The sequence below is a fragment of the Athene noctua genome, chromosome 1 (genome assembly GCF_965140245.1).
Source record: "Athene noctua chromosome 1, bAthNoc1.hap1.1, whole genome shotgun sequence".
NCBI lineage: Eukaryota > Metazoa > Chordata > Aves > Strigiformes > Strigidae > Athene > Athene noctua.
In genome coordinates, this window is record NC_134037.1 from 37,579,015 (window position 1) to 37,600,758 (window position 21,744).

At 36.0% G+C, this 21,744-nt stretch overlaps 1 protein-coding gene across 1 annotated transcript in view; it reads left to right on the forward strand.

Moving 5' to 3' along the window:
- Positions 1 to 20,389, forward strand: part of MEI4 (meiotic double-stranded break formation protein 4) — an 85,074-nt gene extending 64,685 nt beyond the window's left edge. Inside the window, exon 5 of the mRNA XM_074922597.1 lies at positions 20,138 to 20,389. Within this exon, the coding sequence (XP_074778698.1) occupies positions 20,138 to 20,389 (252 nt within the window). The remainder of the gene's footprint in view (positions 1 to 20,137) is intronic.
- The last annotated feature ends 1,355 nt before the right edge of the window (positions 20,390 to 21,744 follow it).

A 21,744-nucleotide genomic window follows, 5' to 3' on the forward strand; every position in this document is an offset into this window, starting at 1 on the left:
AAGAAGGACATGGACCTGTTGGAGTGGGTCCAGAGGAGGCCATGAAGATGATCAGGGGGCTGGAGCACCTCCCCTGTGAGGACAGGCTGAGAGAGTTGGGGTTGTTCAGCCTGGAGAAGAGAAGGCTCTGGGGAGACCTTATAGCAGCCTTCAGTACTTAAAAGGGGGCTACAGGAATGATGGGGTGGGACTTTTTATGAGGGAGTGTAGTCAAGGGTTAACAGTTTTAAACTGAAAGAGGTTTGGTTTAGATTAGATATAGGGAAGAAATTCTTCACTGTGAGGGTGGTGAGACTCTGGAACAGGTTGCCCAGAGAAGCTGTGGCTGCCCCCTCCCTGGAAGTGTTCAAGGCCAGGTTGGACCTGGTCTAGAGGAAAATGACCCTGCCCATGGCAAAGAGATTGGAACTAGATGATCTTTAAGGTCCCTTCCAACCCAACCATTCTGTGATTCTCACATCTCTTTGCTACTCTGCCAACTTTGCATTTTTAATAATTGTTCCCTGTGATTTCACTACACAGTTTGCTCTAAGGCTGTTGATTTTCCTAGTTTCAGAACTTCTTAGTTTTGGTTGACCATGTTTAGAAGCTAAACTGCTATTCATCTTATTTTCAGTAAATATTAATATTTTTGTCCTGCATGTTGTTTGATTTTAAAAAAACTACAGATGTTCTTTGTACTGTGAGACTTAAATGTTAGATCAGAGGGACATAACTGAAAAAATATCACAGTGCTTCCACTTTTATGTGCATAGTTTCCAGTGTGAAATCTTTCAGTAAGCTCCTGGTACAGTGCTGGGAAAGAGATTAATATTTTAGGATAGACTTGACAGCAGTAGTTATGAATGAGAGACAGCTATTCTAAGAAGCAGGAAAAATTAAAAAAATAGGTGTTTCTTAAATTTTGTTCTTCTATGACAGATACCTGTAATATTGCAGTTTACAAACCTAAGTTGTTTCCTTAGTTGAAGCACCTGAATCTTTTATTTCAAGTTGGAAATGGGAAGGAGGAGATTTGCATATGTCCTCTTAAATGAAGTTGGTATGTAATGGTGCTTCTGATGTCCCATTTCCTTACAGAGAATTACTTTCTTAAGAAGAGATAGATTTGTACAGCCTAATCAGTGATATAGACTAACAGATTGCACTGTGCTTTGCAGATTACTAAATTCTCTACCATACCACTTGAAATACCACTTTTGTTTAATAAGCACAGCAAAAACAGACTGGGACAAAACAGGGAAGGTAATTCATAGAAAAGACTTGTTTCTTTCTAGAACACTTGGTCAACATAGAAGGGTTAGCAGCACAGGATATTTTGTCAGTCACATTACATTTTTCCACATTACATTTTGCTACCTCATGGTTTCACATCCCATCAAATCCTTAGGTATTGTGCTATGCTAATTTTCTTATAGATCATTCATATTTGTATTGCATTTACTCCTCTTTCCTTGTATTTACTTACCCTGTTAGCATGTGATGTTAACATCCACAGTTTGTTCTTAAAAGAGATTATCAAATTTACATCAGTCTTTTAAGCATCTGTGTCAGTATGCTCTAATAGTGTTACTATTGTACTGTGTCTTTCTAAAGCACTTCAGAACTTGTCTCTGTAATGAATACTGTAGCAACTGGAGTAATCATTGTACTTGAATTACTTAACTTTTTTAAAAAAACAAAGACCTAAGAAATACTTTTGGACTTGCACAAAGTCAAAATAAACCTAAAAAAATGTACTTATGTTCCTGCAAAATTATTCCCACCAGTCAGCGATTGTCTTCTCAAAGCTTTTAGTATAAATGCAAGGGGAGCATTCCAAAAGAACAAGTCATTGACTGCTATTCAAAACTGCTTACAAACATGAATATTATAAAAACAATAGAACGAAAATTACCGTCTGTGTAGAATATTAATGTGCTGCTTTGCATGAAGTAGGCCTTTGTTATGAGTTCATTTTACAGGTGAGCCAATGTCGATTGTTTTCAGTATGAAATATGACAGGCAATGGTATTAAAATCTTGTTGCACATACTGCTATCTCTTAATATGCAACTAAGCACAGTTTTAAATCTTAAGATAAATCATACTGCATGCAAGAGCAGCAAATTAAAAACTACTGCAAGTATTTTGTCATTATTCTTTCATGAGCTAGTGTAGCAAGGCGGTGCTAGCTGGTGCAGATTTAAATTCTGAAGATTGCGCTTAGTGTAATTTTTACTGATAACTGTAATGAATGAGTATTTTGTTTAACCCTCAAGAGTGAGTTCTTTAAATTGAATGTTGTTTACTAAGTACAGAAAATATGCTCTTAGCTATTATTTCTATGCAGAGCGACTGTTCTAAAATATTAGGATTATGAGGTAAACTGATAAAGATATAGATGAGGAGTTGTAGAAAACTTAGTGATATGGTAATGTCTTCTTAGAAAATTTGTAACAGACTAGAAAGGGTTTGCATAAAACCAACAGATTTAGAGACTTGTGAAGTCATCTATTCAGAGGGAACAAAAGATTGTGATTTAAAGAGGAAACAATTGAGCATTACAGTAGATGTATGTAAACCAGTGTATGATGTAAAGAAGATAAACTGAGTATTTTTCTGCCCTTTATTATGATGGAAGAACTAATTGGCATTGAAATTTGAAGGTTAAAAAAAGCCTTGCATCTGAGAAAGACACACCTTTGTTCAGAGGTAATATCTAGTATATTTTCCTTCCTGATCTTCAGATCCCGCACAAGAACTTCCTAGCTACTTCTGCTGTGTGAATATTCCATGAAAATTCTCGTCATATGAAATAATTTTTTGTAATCTTTTTTTCATCCCTACTTTACCTTTTATCTGTGGACTATTGATATCGCTGCAGATGTGTGTCTTTCTAAGGCAGTAATTTTCAGCCAATATGTGCTTCTCTGAGGATCCACATCTAATTGATCCTAAAGGGTAAGAAGAGTAGATCCAGGAAGAACTCTGATTCTAACATTTATCTTGTTCTTGGGAAATGTCATTAGAAGATACTGCAAATTATACAAGGAGTCTTAAATGTGCTAAAGGATTCAAAATAATGCAATTTTTCTTTGAAAACCCTCACTCTGTTTCTGAATGTTTCCAAAGCTGCTTCAGTTTTTGAGGAGGAAAATGGGGCATCTGGTGGCAAGGATGAGAAGATGAGATGTTAGTGGAATAACTATTTCCTTGTCTCAGTAGTCTCCCACCTTCAAATGGTCATTGCTTTTAGGAACAATGCATGTGTATTACTTCCATGAAAATATTTTAAGTGATACCCACCTGATCTGTTAAACTTTTTTTCTGGTACAAATGTGGTGAGAAAGAGCATCAGTTCAGGAAGAATGTTCTATTGACTATCTCACTCTTCCTATTACTATAGTCCTGCTAATACTTGAATATATTTCTCCTTTTTTGCCGTTGTGTACTGTTACTTGACAATAAGGCTGTCTTAAGTCAGGCAGTATGAAGTTAGTGTTCAAATAGAGTTGTGACATGAAAGATGTTTGTCCCAAATAATGATGATTTCCAACTGATAAGTGAAGAAGGCAGAAATCTGACTTTTCAGGTTCTCTACCTTTTTTTCAGCTTTAATAATTTCTCAAAGCTTTGTACAGTAACTGCTGTTAGTAACTTTGTCAGTTAACTCTAATAAAGCCAAAGAGAAGCAGCAAAAAACATTTACTTTATCCAAAAGGAAGTCTTCAGTCTTCTGTTTCAGTACCAGCAGAAGATGCATATACTGTGTCTGACATCACTTCACAGAATCATTCAGGTTGGAAAAGACCCTTGGGATCATCTAGTCCAACCATCAGCCCTACTCTACATAAAGTTCTCCCCTACACCATATCCCCCAACATCTCATCTAAACGACCCTTAAACACATCCAGGGATGGTAACTCCACCACCTCCCTGGGCAGCCTATTCCACTGTCTGACCACTCTTTCTGTGAAAATTTTTTTCCTAATGTCCAGACTGAACCTCCCCTGTTGCAGTTTAAAGCCATTCCCTCTTCTTCTGTCACTAATTACCTCTGCACCAACCTCTCTACAATGTCCTTTCACACAGCTGTAGAGAGTGATGAGGTCTCTCTCCCCTTAGCCTTCTCCTCCTCAAACTTAACAGTTCCAGCTCCTTTTGCTCCTCATAGGATTTGTTCTCCAGGCCCATCACCAGCTTCATTCTCTGTGCTCGCTCCAACACTTTGAGATCTCTCTCGTATTGAGGTGCCCCAAACTAGACACAATACTCCAGGTGTGGCCTCACCAGTGCAGAGTACAGGGGGACTATCGCCTCCCTACTTCTGCTGCTCACACTATTTCTGATACAAGCCAGGATGCCGTTGGCTTTCTTGGCCACTTGGGCACACTGCTGGATCATGTTCAGCTGCTTGTCAGTTAGAACCCCCAGATCCTTCTCTTCCAGACAGCTCTCCAGCCACACCTCCCCAAGCCCGTAGCAATGCATGGGGTTGTTGTGGCCCAAGTGCAGGACCTGGCACTTGGCCTTGTCGAAGCTCATCCTGTTAACGTTGGCCCATCAATCCAATCTATCAAATCTCTCTGTAGAGCCTCCCCATCTTCATGCAGATCGACACTCCCGCTTAACTTGGTGTCATCTGTGAACTTACTGATGATGCACTCTTATGTCCTTATCAAGATCATCAATAAAGATGTTGAACAGAAATGGTCCCAACACAGCCCTGAGGAACACCACTTGTGACCGGCCACCAGGTGGATTTAGTTCCATTGACCACCACTCTCTGGGACCGTCCATCAGCCAGTGGATGACCCAGCAGACTGTTCCCTCATCCAGGCCATGAGCAGCCAGTTTTTCTATGAGACTTCTATGGGGAACTGTGTTGAATACTTTTCGAAAATCCAGGTAGGCAATATCCCTCATCCAATAGTCGTGTCATCTTGTCATAGAAGGAGATCAGGTTTGTCAGGCAGGACCTGCCTTTCATAAACCCATGCTGACTGGGTCTGATCCCCTGGTTGTCTATTATATGACTTTTAATGACACTCAAGATGACCTGCTCCATGACCTTCCCTGGCACCGAGGTCAGACTGACAGATCTATAGATTCCTGGATCCTCCTTTCTACTTTTCTTGTAGATGGGTGTCACATTTGCCACCCTCCAGTCCAGTGGGATCTCCCCAGTTAGCCATGACTTCAGGTAAGTCATGGACAGCGGCTTGGTGAGCACATCTGCCAACTCCCTCAGCACCCTTGGGTGTAACCCATCCAGTCCCACAGACTTGTGTGCATCCAAGTAGTGTAGCAGGTCTCTGACCACCTCCTCTTCAGTTGTGATGACCTCAATTGCTTCCCCTCCCCATCTCCCAGCTCCTGAGGCTGGGTGTCCAGTGAACAGCCACTTCCACTGCTAAAGACTGAGGCAAAGTAGGCATTGAGCACCTCAGCCTTTTCTTCATTCTTTGTTACTGTTTCCTTCTGCATCCAGTAAATGAGGGAGATTTTCCCTAATCCTCCTCTTGCTGTTAATGAATTTATAGAAACATTTTTTTTTATCTTTAACAGTTGTAGTCAGGTTGAGCTCTAGCTGCACTTTGACTCTCCTAAGGTCATGTTATATCAGGAGAATTATCCGTGGAATTCCTTGAATTCTTTTAGAAGAACCTCAGTTTAGACTTAATTGGCTTGGGGATTTGACAGTACTTAGGATCTTCTTTGTTTTCAGACTTGTGATGCTCCTCATGGTGCCACAACTGACTCTTTTGTTGATGGGTGTGAATATAAAACAGTTAATTTCCAGACATAATACCCAGAAGTGTGACAGTGGAATTGGGAAGAAGTTACACTTACTTGCATCATCAGCTTCTCCAGCTAATTATCAAGCTGTCTATACAAATTCAAACTGCCCTCCCTCACCAGTGTTTTTGTACTGACTTGAAGAAGAATTTTTCTTCCAAGGCTTATTAATTCATCACAAGGTTGTTATGGGCAGCAATGGTTGTGCTGATATTCCCTGTCAAGTTTTCATGAGGAACACCTCCTAGTTTGAGTCTGTATGCTTATCTAGAGAAATGCCTTTCTCTGTGGTCATTGATGTATTGGTAACTTCATTCTTCCTAGTGACAGAGTGGATGAGGTCTTTCTTTTCACTGAACATTTTTAGAACCATATGAAAATCCCTTGGCTTCATGACAGTCATTTTTTAGAGGAATCCAGTTTTTTGGATTATACCTAGAGAGGTCATGATTCTTGGCTGAAGTACAGCCAAAGTTCAATCCACTGAATTAATGGCATTAGCATCACCCAGATGAGGGCCTAGTTAGAGAAAAGTTTGACAAGATACCTACACTGACATTGTAGAAATACCCAAGAGGCCTGATACATTCCTCTTCCTATTTATTACTTTTTCCAGTTTTGGCTATGATCTCTTCTTTAAGAAGTGCATTTACTCTATGTGTGTGCATGCATTTGTATTACCACAGCCAGAAGCTGTTACATTTAATTTTCCTTACTGTCATCTTGAAATGCTGTTAACTCTGCCCCTTTTCAAGGATGATGCTCATGAAGACCTTTCACAACAGGTTAAGTTTTATTCGGATCCTGAAAATAAGAGCAGTTTCCTGTAAAACAAAAGAAGGCTCTGCAGCTCATAGGTTCTTGCATTTTTTACCAAGAAGGAGTGGAATTAAAATCAGTGTAGAACCCAGACATTAAGTTCCTTCATCTGCACATGAGCGTTTGAGTTGCTAACTCCAATATAATCTTCAGACATTTGAGTTGGGGTGAAAAAAAAGTATATATATAAACTAATTTCCTGCTTGTTGCTAAATCCCTGTGTCCCTGTGTTTGGAACAAATCATAGGGCATATTTTATTCTGGAAAGAGATTATAGCTGTCAAGAAAGTTTCATGGAAAGGTAAAGGCTGAACTTGTACAGTTCTGAACCCTTTAGGATCAAGGAAGTAAAATTCTTTCTATTTTTATTGGCCAAAGGATTGAGAACTAAAAAGAACATTAAATGAACCATAGTTCTACATGGTGATAATCCTATCTCCTACATCTCCAGTAAGGAATATAAAATAGACAGTATCAAGGAAGTGAGATGGACCTGTGACAAAACCAAATGAGAAGTTTGTGAGAGTTTGCAGACTGGAAAGTTCAAAAACTTCTCTAAATCAATGGCTGTGATAGTACAGTATAGGAGAACCTGAATTCAATTTAAATGAGTTAAGTTCGGTAGCAGAAACAGTCGCAGCATGAGTTCCTTATAGGCTAACTTGCTGTCATCATGGAAACTTGAAGGAAATGTATTGTGTGGCTACCTTAGAACCATTAAAATGTAGCACTAGCCTGTTTCTTATTTGTTCACAGTCTTCAAATCGCTGTGTTATCCCAGAAGTTTTCCTTCTACTATAGCATACATATTCTCTACAAGAGCACTGATAGCAATGGAACGAATAAAAGTTCAGATTTAGGATAGTGACTTCTAATAAAGTAAGTTTGAGCATTAAAGTAAGTTTTCTTTATATTGCAGCTGATGTAATTTACTCATTAGTACTGTTATGATTACTATGCCAGGTAGGCTAGACCTTCTAATAACAAGAAATTTGCTAGGAGTCAGTTACAGCATAACAAAGATAATCTATGCACCTTAATTTTGATATAATTTGATTTTGTTTTTTCTCTTCTCTTTAAAGAGTCAATCTGTAATGATTTTCTGTTGTATTTTTGTTAATGTATTTCCTGCAGTCATCTGAAATAATTTTGAAGAGCTAGGTGGCCTCTGTATATAGTATGATGTTAATATGATCTTTTAATATCTTCACAGTGGTTTTAATCCTGCCTAATAAATTAAGCAATTGTGTTAAATTGTATTAAATTTACAGCATTATATCTGTTTAAAATAGCAAAGAGAAAAGAGGAATGCTAATGCATTACTAAAGGCACTTAAAGAAACATTGCTGCGTTCTTGTATGTACTGTCTACTGGTAATTATTAAATCAAATTAGCTGATTGTAAATACTTTGTGCATAAAGTGAAGTAGCAGGTATTTTGAATTATTGCATCTGGCCCGGTTAGGAAGATACTTTATTTCTTTTTCCAGACCATTTAATTTTTAAAAACGCTGTCTCAAACTGAAGCTTAGCTATCCTTTTGAAAGGCCAGTCATCCTCTGAAATGTTGGAATTTTTGTTATCTTCTCAGGTCAAATTTTTAATAAATATCGTGCTATATCTAACATTGCATTCTGATTGCACAGTAAATCTGACATTAGCATTGCATTTTGCCTACTGTGTCATCAGTTAGTAATTGGAAAGTACTCTGACACCTACAGAGAGAACAGAAACATCTCTGAGAAACTGTTTTGGATGTCAGTGACCTTAATTCTGCTAGTACGATGCTGTTTGTTGTTTTACACAAAAGGTCATGTGCTGTGTTAATAGTGGTGAGGATTAGGAACTGTTTTCTGTAACCATCTAGAAACTGTATTAAGCTCTGAAATTGTTCGGGTAAATATCATATTTTAACTATATTTTTAAACTCTACTTTCTATAGAAACAGCATGTAGTGTTTTAAATAGTGCTAATTATTCTGCTAGTCCAGACCCCTTTCAAACATCTGTAGTTTGGAAGTGAATGTAGAGAGATTTGTATCTTGTTCTTCAGTTTGCGGATTTGCTTATTTTCTACTAAGGTATAGGAAACTCTTGAACTTGGATTGGCATGTATGATCGAGTATATTTCACTAAATAATAATAATAACAACACCACCACTCAGACCACAGATCTTTCTTCAATAATTCTTCCATTATTTGTTTCAGATGATACCATAACTTTTAGAATTATAAGCATTTTCCTGTACATAATCCTTCCTGTATATTTCCTACATTCTTTCCTGCTTCAAAAATTGAAAAAAAAATAGTTGACTTCTGATGGTCAGTTTATAGTTTAATCCCTTTCAAGTTTACTTTGCTTTTTTGTGTCCTGTCAGGATGCTGCAATTTTCACACAAGCTGCAGAAGATTTTTGGTTTCAAAAGGATCTTTCTAAATGTTAACTGTCTTTAGAGTTACTCCTGGCATGCTGAGTTTTAGAGAGCCAGTCTTGAAGTGCATATAACTGATTTCCAGCACCAGTTCCACTGTGACACTCACAAGTCCTAAAATGCTGTTCTGAAGCTCTTAAAAACCTGTCTTTTTACACTAGTGTGCTGCTGTAGCATTTGAAAAAAAACCAAACAAACAAGAATGTGAAAATGTCTAGAAAAGTACTGGTTTGGGGTTTTCCAGAAGAGCACCATGGAAAATTAATGGAAAAGTAAAATTTGAAAGAGAAACCATATTTGTTCACAGTCATACCCATTTAGTTTCTATAAAGCCTAAAAAGATTGTAGGAAACAATCTGTTCCATTTTCTGTTTTGTCATGTTTTAGTCAAAGGAGTAATTGCTTCTAAAATTAAGCTTTACAGCATGGATATAAACTTTTAGATACACTGTGGTGTACTCATGATTTCATGATATTTTTATATTTTGTATGATTTTCAAATATTTTGCTTCTGTAATTTCTCACATATTTAAGTTGAATAAGCAACATCATTTTTGTATTGTTTATATACTTGTATTGTTTATATTGTTTATGTTCATATATTTGTATTGATTTATTCTACATACATATTCCACATACTTTTAAACACATTAAATAAGAAAGTAGTGCTGCTTGTCTATCTTGTCTAATTTTCATGAAACTATGATATCCGACCATGCCTATTCAGTCTTCCAATTAAAATTTGGAAGACTCTCATGGTATTCACTGAAAATTGGGAGGAGGCTATGGGATTTGGTGACATAATTGTAGTGGAAGGCTGGTGTTTTAGGCAGATGCTGGAATCATTGAAACACCATATTTTGTTGTCTAGTTTCATAGTCATGTCTAAGGGAAATACTCATCCATTTTAGGCAACTAGTTTTTGAAAATGTTATATGAAATATAAATATTTTCCTAAAGAATTTTTTCTGTATAATAAAATTAAGTTTTTTGACAGAACAACAGGAAGGGTAAGTAGATAAATAAAACACTTCTTCCTAAACCAGGGACAATGTTTGGTTTAGTTGAACATTACCTTGAATTACAACATTCAGCCTCTGTAAGAGGAAAACTAACTGCATAATTAGAAGGAAATCTTTCTTCTTTAGCATTATCCTTTTTTATTATGAAAAGTATTCTGAGACTTTGATTCACTGGATGAAAGTGATTCAGAAAGCAGATGTCACTTTTTTTCTTACAAATCTTAATGTTGTGTTCCAATCAACTTTGTCCTTTTCCTCATATAGGGCAGTGCCTAGAATCACTCCTGTTTGTTTTGTCTTGTTTTTCATGGCTTTTCTGTTTTCTTTCGCAGCAGATAAGTACAAGCTTTGAGTACATATTGCATTTTCAGTTAGTTCAAAAAACCCTAGGTTTGCTTCTGTTCAGGGTTTTCTTTCTGTGTGATTTGAACCTGGAGAGGTGTATCCTGTCTCTGGCTTTGGAGGAAGGACTGAACTCACTGAAACTGAAAAGAAGTCTGTGGTGCATATAGAGCCACTGGTTGCGGGCTTCCTGAGCTGAAAACAAGCTTTACTTTGCCTGGAAAAGGAAGGCGGATTTTCTTCTCTGAAGTAACTTAATGTTGGTAGTGGGTAGGGCAGCAAAGTAAACTGGAAGACAGGAGAGCACAAGAATGGCCATGCTCAAGAATGTCCTCAGATCAGAGGTCAAATATTCTGCTGCTGACAGTGGTTATAGTAGACATCCAGGGAAGAGTTTGGAGATGTTTCCAGGAACATTCCCCCAGTATCCATCAATTTGGGCTATCTGAGGTGGAGGGTAACTGTTTTCACATATGTATCAGTAGATTTCACAATCATACAACTGTTTACTTTCCTTTCACCCTATGCAAGCTTTCAGCTTTCACAGTATCCTGTGGCAGGCAGTTTAAATGCACGTTGTATGATAACCTACTACTTTGATTTGTTTTCAGTTTAGTTTTATTTGATACTTTCCACCCCTATTATTGGAACAGATAATGTTAGTAAGTCAAGCTGAATATGAGGCAAGGTTATCATACTTTTAAAAAACAAAAAATGCCTTACAAAAGGAAAAGCACTTTTCAAAGCTTTTCAAAAATGAATGAATTATGATGAAGTACTAATGAGCATGTATCTTGAGTTACTGGTAAGACTGTGTTAGAGCCACTGAAGCGAAGTGATTGCTCTCTATTTTCAGTACTTCTGTGCATTTTCTAAAAATATGTAAACTTATGTCAGTAAATCTTTTGAAACCAGTATAGTTCTATTTTTCAGCAATCCATTGTTTTGTGATGCGATTTTAATTGAGGACTTTTTATTGTTGTTGTTATTCAAAACTTAGTTTTATTACCTTAGTGTCATTCTTTACCTATAAAAATACTATATGTATGATGTTTATTTTCAAGACTTGCTTAATTACTATCATTACTGTATACTTTATGACATTTCCTGTAGGATAAGAATATAATTTCTTATGTCAACAAACAACATTTATTATTTTAATGATATGGTTATTGCATATGGTACTCCTACACTTGCTTGTGCTAAATGTACATCAGGCAATGAAGTGATGTTATGAATGTGTTATCTCTCACCTTTTTGCTAAAAATAGAAGCTTGATCTGTGTAAGGCTGACCCAGGGAATTGAGGGGAAGTGTTGAAGGACAGACAAGTCTGTCTGTGAACAGAACACAGTTCTGTCTGGGAAGGCCCATTCAAACACTAGCTGCAATCAAAGCACTGTAGGTTTTCTGGTCAGGAGGAGCTTTCTTGTAACTTTTAAGAACACTTGAAAAGAAGAGTATGAGAGCTCATTTCTGGCCTACTCCTTGCTTTTCTTATGGGCAGTAGCTACTATGGGAAAAGTGATGGGCTGACAACTTACATTCTTCCTGCTTTTTTAGGTTGTTTTTCTGATATGTTGGAATAAGTTTGATATACTTGACCTTCTAGTTACAAAATCTGAATGTTTATTTACTAAGGCCTCCATCTTTGTTATTCTCTCAGTTTCCATGAGCAATTAGCAGCTTGCTTATAACCACATCTAAATTATCATCTGTCTTCCATCCTTTGACTCCCTGAAAGGTAAACAAAACATGGATAAAGAAACCAAAGTCCCAAACAGTACTTTGAAGGTGGAGTGGAAGGTGAGGCAGAACAAAGTATGTGGTACAGTCTGTTGTCAGTTTTTTATGACTGATTGGAGTTGAAAGTGAATATAAACTGTATTAAGGCTCCTTTTTGGAGGGAAGCATATATCTGAGGGAGCTAAAACCAGGATTTTTTTGCTTTATAGTTGAATTGACGAGCCTCTTTCCTCCACTTTCCCATAGTTATGTTTTCTTGTGAGTTTACAGGAATGGAGGCAATTCCTCCTCCTCCTCAACCAGGACAAAAACCACAACAAAAACCTTTCTCTAATACAGAAGTGTTCATAGCTGAGACATTTAATGAAATTGTTATTGTTGGTTTCTTTCTCCTTTTTTCTTGATAGTGACTAGTCTGGTCTAGAACTTTTACCTTTTTTTTAATTAGAAATATGCTTAAGTAGTCCGTTTGATTTGGAAGGACCCATATTATGATAGATAGTTTCACAGTCATTATTTTAGATTATTTTCTGAAAAAAAGTAATAAAAATCCAACATATTTCATGCTTCAGCTTGTGAAGAATTGAGATTTTTTATTCTAGAATATATTTCAAAAGTAACATATATGACAGAAGTGACAGTTGAAGTTTATGACTTGCAGATTGGAGTAAAATAGGTTTATAAATTCCCATTATCCCAAGAAGGTTCATAAATTCATTTTTTTGGTTGTTCTCTCTAAATGAGTTTTCTTAGTGGCTCATATTCTAGCTTTCTTTAACAGGGTAAGAGGGATTAGAATTTACTTTTTAAAGCTTTCTGTGTCTTTGTTATGTTACTTGCAAGGGAATTGTTATGATTCTTACTCCAGAATGAAAGCTTGAATGCTCTACTGCTGTTATATTTAATTCCTTACAATATGTTGTGGAAATTATATTACTAGATAAGAATAATATTGCTTAAGGTGGCTGGGGAATTTCTTGTAATTCAGTGTGTCATATTAAGGGCTAGTAACAGATGACCCTGCTAAATGATATGTAGAAGAGGCGTGATACATAGATGTCTCAGGGATAAGCATCTTCCTCTTGAGTAATAGAATTTAAAATGCTTGTTCTCTTTGCTGTCAAAAGTATTTTCCAGGGTATGCCATCTGGGCAAACATCATTTCTGCAAGTTTCTTACTGTTCCTTCTGAAAACTCTCTTCTGTGAGGCTATCTGGGACATCTGAAATGGTGTTGACAATATGTTGCTCAGGACTGTAGTCACTGCACATGCTGTAGATTCATTTGTTCCAATAATTTAGATGATGGTCCCTCCTCCGAAATTTAGCTTTCACAGTTGTTAGTAATTCCTTGACCCTTTCTGCCAGACACGTTTGGTCTTGATTTGAAAGTAGATTTATTGAATCTTAGGGAGCTACTTGAGAAGAAAGTAATAGCAAGGATAAAGACGACACAACTAAAATTTCAGATCCCATTGAATAAAATATCAAAATACTTTGAAAGTTTGGGTGGGATGGGTTGGTAAAAATTTAAATAAGGAATTGTAGGTGATGTGAATTTTGCTTTGGATCCTAAAAGAGGGTGTAAAACAGTTTGAACATTCTTGGCAGGTGAATACTGACTGGTTAATGAGAATTATGATTACTGAGAGGGATGTTAGGGAAATATGCATTTCAAATCACAAAACAAAAAGCAATTAAAGACAAATGCCAGCAATTAAAGACAAATGCTAATCAACTAAAAACTTAATCCTGAGTCATGGCAATTTGTAAGGTAATTACCTTTTAAGCAAATACAATAGTATTAAAATCAGAACAGAAAGATTTCCAGTAAAGTTTTTCATGCATGCCTGCCTTAAATATTTTAGAGATGCTTATCAGCATGTTATTTAAGCACTAAACAGCAATTAGAGATAACCTCTTTTATCCTACTGTGTGCTTGCTTATACCATGGATATCGTTGTTTTGTAAATCTTAATGATCCATGTAGAGGTTATTTACATGTGTGTGGAACATCCAGTTAAAAGTCTTTCCTTGTGATTTTGAAGTAAAATGCCTATTATCCAAACCTGCGGGCTGCACTCTGAAAAATGTTCAAGTCGTAAACACAGCAATAAGTAGCCTGGATAGGGATTTCTCAAAGGAAAAATGAAGGGTCAAGAACAGAATTCCCTGTGTGAACTGATCTTATTTATTCATAAAATGTGATTGTATTGCCACTTGAGGAAACAATTTAGTCATTCTTGAAATACATTCCCATTAACCTCTTACTCAGACTGGACAGCTGGAGTAAAACTGTTGATTTTACTGAAAACTTAGGCTTGTCAGCATTATTTTAATAGACACAAAATTTACTCAGTGCTGATCACTTGTTGATAGCATTTCTAGTCAGTCAGTTTCTTATTTTCCATTAAGATGATTTAGAAACTTTTTTCCTAAAAAGGGATGCTCTCAATATCTCTCTGTTTAGGGACTTGTTTTTATAATGATATACTTGTTAAGACAACTGTAGTGTTTAAATACTGAAAACAGTTTTAGAGAAGCATCCCTCCTGTACACAGGCATAGTGAACACAGAAATAATGTTTTCATTCCTGTGGACATCAATGGCTATATTTAACTTCTCACTGACTTGTTTAGTCTCACATCCACCTTCCTCTTAGCTCTTAGATGGAGCAACCCCTTTTACTTCCAGAAAGTCAAGGCAGCAAATAACTGGCATGCTCCACTTCAAAGTTTGAAGAAGTTTGGGTAAATCCTGTGTTCTGTGTTAGATGGGACATCAGCTTACACTTGCTCTGTGGCCTCCTAGCCTAGAATCTTCATTTTCTTGAAAAGAATTCAGACTGCACGTGTACCTGCCTGTACCAGCAGCCTTCTGCAAGGAAGGGGTACTGAGACTATTTGCTGATTGGTTGGTGATACTTGCTCTGAAGAATTTCTAGGAGCTTTGGCTCCATTTGCTTCCCTGAGGAGGGGATGGGCCATGGGGGATTTTTGCTGGAATTAGCTAAATGGCAGATACTGTTCTGTTCTGTCCTACTCCTCCTTAACTATCGAAGTGATCACAGCTCAGCAGCTTGCAGTGCTGCTTCTGCTTCTGTAGAAAGGCAATATTAGCCAGGCTTTAGCAGTTCCCATTGTTTATTTTGGTCTACCCTTTATGCTTCTCTGAAAAATATGCATGTAAAAGAAGAGAAATGCTAACTTTTAACACTTGATATTTCAGTATATCTCTGCTGATTAGTAAAAGTTTGACAGGAAATGGAAGTGGCAAAATGCACAAGAAAAAATTTATAAGAAGCAATACTTAGAATATGATGTATTGAGGAGATTTGGGTGGAAGAGTTTTCTGCTAATATCTTCCTAAACAGCAGAGGTGTATAAACACTCATCTTTCCAGTTTGATTCAAATCTGTATCAGTATGTCAGTATTTTGTATAGCATTGTGTTGTGTGTAATTATTTGTTGCAATATACATTTAAACTTGGTATCTTCATAGGACTAAAAAAGCTTAAAAAGGTGTTAACTAAGTTACAGAGATGGAAAAAGAGGAAGGCTTTTTGTCATTAATTAAACATAATTGTGCTTCTAGATTAATTCTAATTGTTTTAAATTTGTCAGAAATTATAGCATTTCAACATTTCATTCTAAACGAAAAAGAAGTTCTTCTGAGTTAGAGCTGTTTCTGGCTTATTCCAGAAAGCATACAAGTGTTGACACTTTGTCCGTAGCCTACATAAGCATGGAAACAAATATTAGTTGCTATGAAGATAATCTCTTTCTTTTCATATAATTTGTATTTGCACTGGTTAAGTATTATCTCTATTCTGTAGGTCCTTTGAGACAGAAAAGAACAAAAGTTATTTGCCTATACTCAGAAGGTAGCATCAGTCATCTGTGAGAATTCCAGCCTCAACAGACTTCATCACTAGAAATATGAGTTGCTGGTAATTGGCTTCAGTAATATAGAGAATTTCTTCAAAGCTAGTATTTGTTCTTCTGTTCTTGTTTTATATTGCTGTTATTGAGAGCATTTGAATAAATGATACAAATGTCATGAACCACTACGACATGAAAACAAAAATATTCTAAATGCAAAAATTGCACATAGAATGTCACTTGGGATTTTTTCTGAATATGGTTGAATAATCTTCAGAAATTACATCCACCATCCTGTGAAGGTTACTTCAATTAATTCTGTGCTTTCAGATCCTTACTTTCTGTCCAAAATTTTGCTGAAGACCCCAACTTAAAATCTGTCCAGTAAGAGAGTTGGCCTGGAATTTGGTCCCCGGCCATCTGATCGATTGCTTTGCAAAGAGGAAGTATAATAAAATCCCAGGAACCTGGAACACAGATGACTCTTCAGCATTCTGACTGTCATTGCTACCTACATTTTTGAGCAGTTTCCTTTAACATGTTAGTACTGGTTTTTATGACAGCATTGTAAAGAAGACAGATTAGAGAACTTCTTCCCTGCTTTCAGATTTACATGTGTGCTATTCCTAGTGGGCACCCCGTAACATAGGAGAAGCTTAGAGAATTCATTTCAGCCAGAAACTTTGACACTTCCTGCATTTTGAACTTGGTGATGTAAATATATGAATTCTAATTAGCAGATCATCAAATCCAGCCAGAAAATACTTGTACCACTTGTTCCCATCTCATGTAAGGTTCAATGTTATATAATTAATAATTTAAAGAAAAAAATTTTTTAACTTCAAAAAGTTTGTTTGGATTGAGAAATAATAAGAAAATAGTTTAAAAAGTTAAATTGAAAACTGAGGTGCATGAAAAATACATTTTAGTGATAAGAAACATATTTCCAAATACTTGGTGGGGAAAAATCAGCAAGGACTATCTCACAAAAAAATAGTGTCGAGAACCCATATTGGACACCCATCTGATCTGTAAAAATAGTGATCATCTTAAAATTCTTTCTGAAAAACAGAGTTAGTGGTGAAGTTATTTAAAAATTGGTGTTAATATATTCTGGAATTGTAGCCTGTAGATAAGGTTTTCTTTACAGACATGCCTTCTGAACTTTCTGGATAGACTAGCTCTGTGTGTGTACACATACATATGCTGCTGTGCACTTAAAAACACACTGGTGAGCAAGATGAATAGGTCTGTTATCTGACTGTGCACCATTATGTCACAGTAAAGGTATTCCTCTACAAATTCTGTGGCATAAATTTGCATTGGTCATAATTGCATCAGTTAGTGCTACAAAAGACATCTAACAAAAGAAATGGAGACATGTTTTGTTCAGAATATGAAATGAGTTGGAAAGGTTAATCAGCCTTGAGCCAGAAAATGTTCTAGACATTTTTCCCCCCCCCCCCCCCCTGGTTTTATACAACAAATATTTAAAAGTGCATTTGTCCCCTGGAAAACATCTACCTCAAAAAAATGCTTTTTCCTTTTCATCAGACTTACCCTTTCTGTTCAAAGTCAGTTCTGTGTGGCTAAAATAATTTTCCTTTAATGCAGTAGTATTTGCAGAGGAAAGGGACTTAGTTACCTTGTGGTTTCTGTTATCCATAATCAATTAGATAGTTTACTAATCTGCAATTAGTTGCACTTTTCAAGACCCACTGAAAGTAACACAGTTGCTTAACTGCTTGGAAGAGCCTGAGGTTACAGGGATAAGTGAAGTGACATAATTTGCCTTTCTAAAACATTTTCTATTGATTCCTCATGAGAAAGGAAGATCTGAGAAAATTTACAAGGCCAACACTTAAGTCAAACAAAGGTTATTGCTTGTAACATTGTACTTCCAATATCCAAATTACAGCAACTAAAAGCACAGAACTTCATTTTTTGTCTCTATGTAGTCATTTTTCTGAGCACAACCATACTTTATCCCTGTAAAGAGTTTCAGGACATGGTACATCTGAGGGTCTAGTTTAGAATGGGATGAATTACCTCCTGGAAGACCCTGAGAACTACTCAGTTGCCAAAACTCAGACATGTAATAGCACACTGCATGCTCTGAGCTGGTATTCCTGATTTATAGCTGCTGACTCTTATGTAAAGCTCTATTCATGAACATGCCTTGGATACCCTTGGACATCCAAAATGACAATAGATATCTGCATTCAAGCAGCTGAGTCCCACCCCCTGCTTCTCTCTGACTAAAACAGGAACCAAGGATAACTATCTTGGCCTATTGATGCCTGTGTTTGGTCAGATGACTCCTACACTGACAGTCTTCAGAGCAGACTTTGTAGGCCTTTACAGTCATCTATATCCTAGAAATTCAGGAAATCATTAATACCAGTTATTTTCTCAATTTAGAAAGCTGTAATATAATCTAATAAGCAAAACAAATACATTTATCTCACTAGTATTAGATAATAGTCAAAACAATCAGTGTATAGGCATGGTTGTCCTAGATTCAGATGCTTGGTATTTGAAGAAACAGACTGTCTTGTTACCTCTGCCTTAGAAGGAGCTTTTCTCTAATTATACAGTTTTATTTAATTGGACTCTAGAAGTATGCAAATACTTAATATTGTCCTTTTCTGGGTTTTGCTGTCTGTTGTGATAAGAATGTCAATATCAAATTCTTGGCAGCAGCTTTCGAACTGCAGATTTTTGTTCTCAGGTTCCAGAGAGACAGAACTGGAGCATGGCAGGCTAGGGATAGTATTTTTCAGTAATTAACCTAATTTTCAAGATGTCTCAATGTAGCAAAATGCCTTTGCTACATTGAGGCTTTGCAGTGGGATGGCTGTGGTGTCTTAGTGTGGCTCCTGAGGTGGGAGGTTACCTGAAAAACATTACCCTAGGAAGCTTCAACACAGATTTTAGGTTTAAGAACACTAGCTCAGAAAGACAAAGTGAGCAATCCCTGGGCCACTGACTATAGCAGAGGTAGATAGCAGGTAGCCTTACCCGAGGAGGGTAAAGTGCTGTCTTTTTGTTAGATTCTAGTGGAATAAAAAATTACTTACATTGTAAAACCAACTACTATGTAATAAATGTCACACTATGGAAAGTCTAGCAGTATGCAGTTTAGGGTGGGTAAAATGATGCAGTACTGATTCATAAACCCATGTTGAAGCCTAGATCCATCTGGCTTTGTACCACAGGCCTAAACAGTTGTACAGGCTCACTAGAGCTGTTGGTCCATTTTCTAAAATATCTAATTAGTTTTCTAGCAGCTATTATTTTACATTTCAGTTCTGATTATCTAGCTACTGTAAGCCTTTTTTTCAGGACAAGGTCATCTCATATTATTGGTAGATTTTGCTGTTAAGGAGGATGCAGAATTTCATTTTCCAGAGGGACAACTTCCCAAGGTTTAAGGTTTTTTTCTTACCAGTTATTCCTTATGTATGGCAGAGGTTCTAAAAGCTTTAGTTTGAAATTGCAGTTTCCAAATACAGGATAGATAAATATATATTAGATATAGCTGTAAGGCTTTTACTGACCAAACTACGAGTTCATTGAGCTTATTTGACAAACTGACTCTTCCACTTTGTAACTGACTCAGATATCTAGTACTGGCTTGTGTATTTTCTATTGAGATTGAGAATTTGGACTTTTTATTTTCTTTCTAGAGGTGTCACTTGAATAGATTGTCTATATTTGAGAGTAAAAAAAATCTTTTTTTACTTTTGTTTCTCAGAAAACAGAAATCCACCAATTATATGCCTAAAACAAACAAAGCTTTTATTGTTGTTGTTTATCTGTAGATCATTACTGTATGTCACAGGCTGTGGATAATTAGGTAGAGAAAATCCTCTTTGACTCATGAACAGGATGTTATATTGACTTTTCACTTGGTAGGATGATGGAGAGTTAGTTGTTTGGATGTTGTCACAAAAAGGAAAATATTTCTAAGAAGTAATCATACTGAGCGTATAGCTATTCTGATTACATAAATACTGCTGCAAATTTTAACATTATTCCTTAAACTCTCATCTGAGATGGTGGGCTTCAGAAACATTTTCACACTGTGCTTATGTATTGATTTTTCTTTATTCACAGATCCAGGCCATGTATGACATTACCCAGTATGAGAATATTTTTCCTTTGTGCATGATTCTGGAACAACTTCTTCAAAATGAGACAGAAGAAAGTAATGTTTCAAGCTCAGACTATGATGGAGAAGAAAAAATCAAATTTCTGAAGAACCTTGATCAAATTATTCTTCATCTCTCAGATGAATTCCCTTTGTTTTCTTTGTATTTATGGAGAGTGAATGTTCTTTTGAACTCAGCTCAAATACAAATTGATTAAAACAAGCAGCCTACTTTTTAACAGTGCAATTGTTGTGGGATTGCATTGGAAAACCAGACAGGAAAATTGTTGTTATTGGAAAACATTTATTTTAAACTACTATACTATACAGCATAATATCATTTCAGAGATAATGCAATTTATTTCCAATTTTAAATATAGGAAAAAATGTCATAATCCAGGTGTCATTTTGAATAAATTATTGTAAAGGAAAACAGTATGTTGGCATTTGCATACACAATGAAAACAGAAACAAAGGAAGTTGTTTCAGGTGGTGTTTAAAATAAGTGCTATGAATTTTAAAGTCAAGGCATAACATATGTGTAGAGCTACCAAGTTAAGAAACTAATGCTTGTCTTAGTTTTGTGGTTTAGAGACAATGGTTGGTTGACAGAAATAAAAGTGTCTGTTTTGGTAACTTATCACTACAAATTCTTATAGGACAGAGTTAGTTTCTAATTTAATTAGAAGAGTCACTAACTGAGCAAAACACAATCTGGTGCTCAGTTTTATGACTTTCTTACATTCATTGTACACTGCTTGGCTTTACTTGTGTGTGCACAAGTTTAGGCACAGTAGGCCTAATTCACTCAGTTGGCTAATGATTTCAAAGTTTTAATCAATAAATTTTAACTCCTTTAATGATTACTTTAAACCTTTCTGCTCAAAATTAGTGAATATTGATAAAATCCCCTTTGTATATTTATGTATTATCTGATTTCTAATTTTTTATTTGTGTGATGGAATTATATTCATAGTAATAATTAAAGCAATCTATTTTAACAGAAATCATCTTAAACATAAAAGACCTTTAAAATATGAGTTCAACAATACCTTAACTGATCCAGAGTCTTTTATAAATTTAGAGGATAACTGTTATATCTCCTAGTAGTGCCTATTCACAGTAAATACAAAACTTTTTTAGCATTAGTCCTTATCCTTCACCTTGCACTTGTCCTGTCAATTTTTGTCAGAAAAATTCTCTGAAACACCAACTTTTTTTAATACTGTAAATACTTTTTCTTGTTAATTTGAATGCATTTATTCCAGATAATATTTGTTTTCTATACATGTAAAATATATTAATAGTGCAAAACAAGTTACTTTGATGTTGAATTGGCTCCCCAAAGAGTGATTCTGGAGTTGTTTAGACACAGCTACCGTTCTGTTTCTTAAACTTCACATTTGGTGTGTCATATGGTAACGTTTGTTTAATGCTTTGTTTTAGCAAACTGTCTTTCAACAGAAATGTTTGATTTGCAAAGGATTCCTGTATATTCATATTAGAAAATCAGATAAGTTTAGCCAAATTAAAGAAAATAAGTAACTATGTAAATCTGGTAGCCACTCAGGGA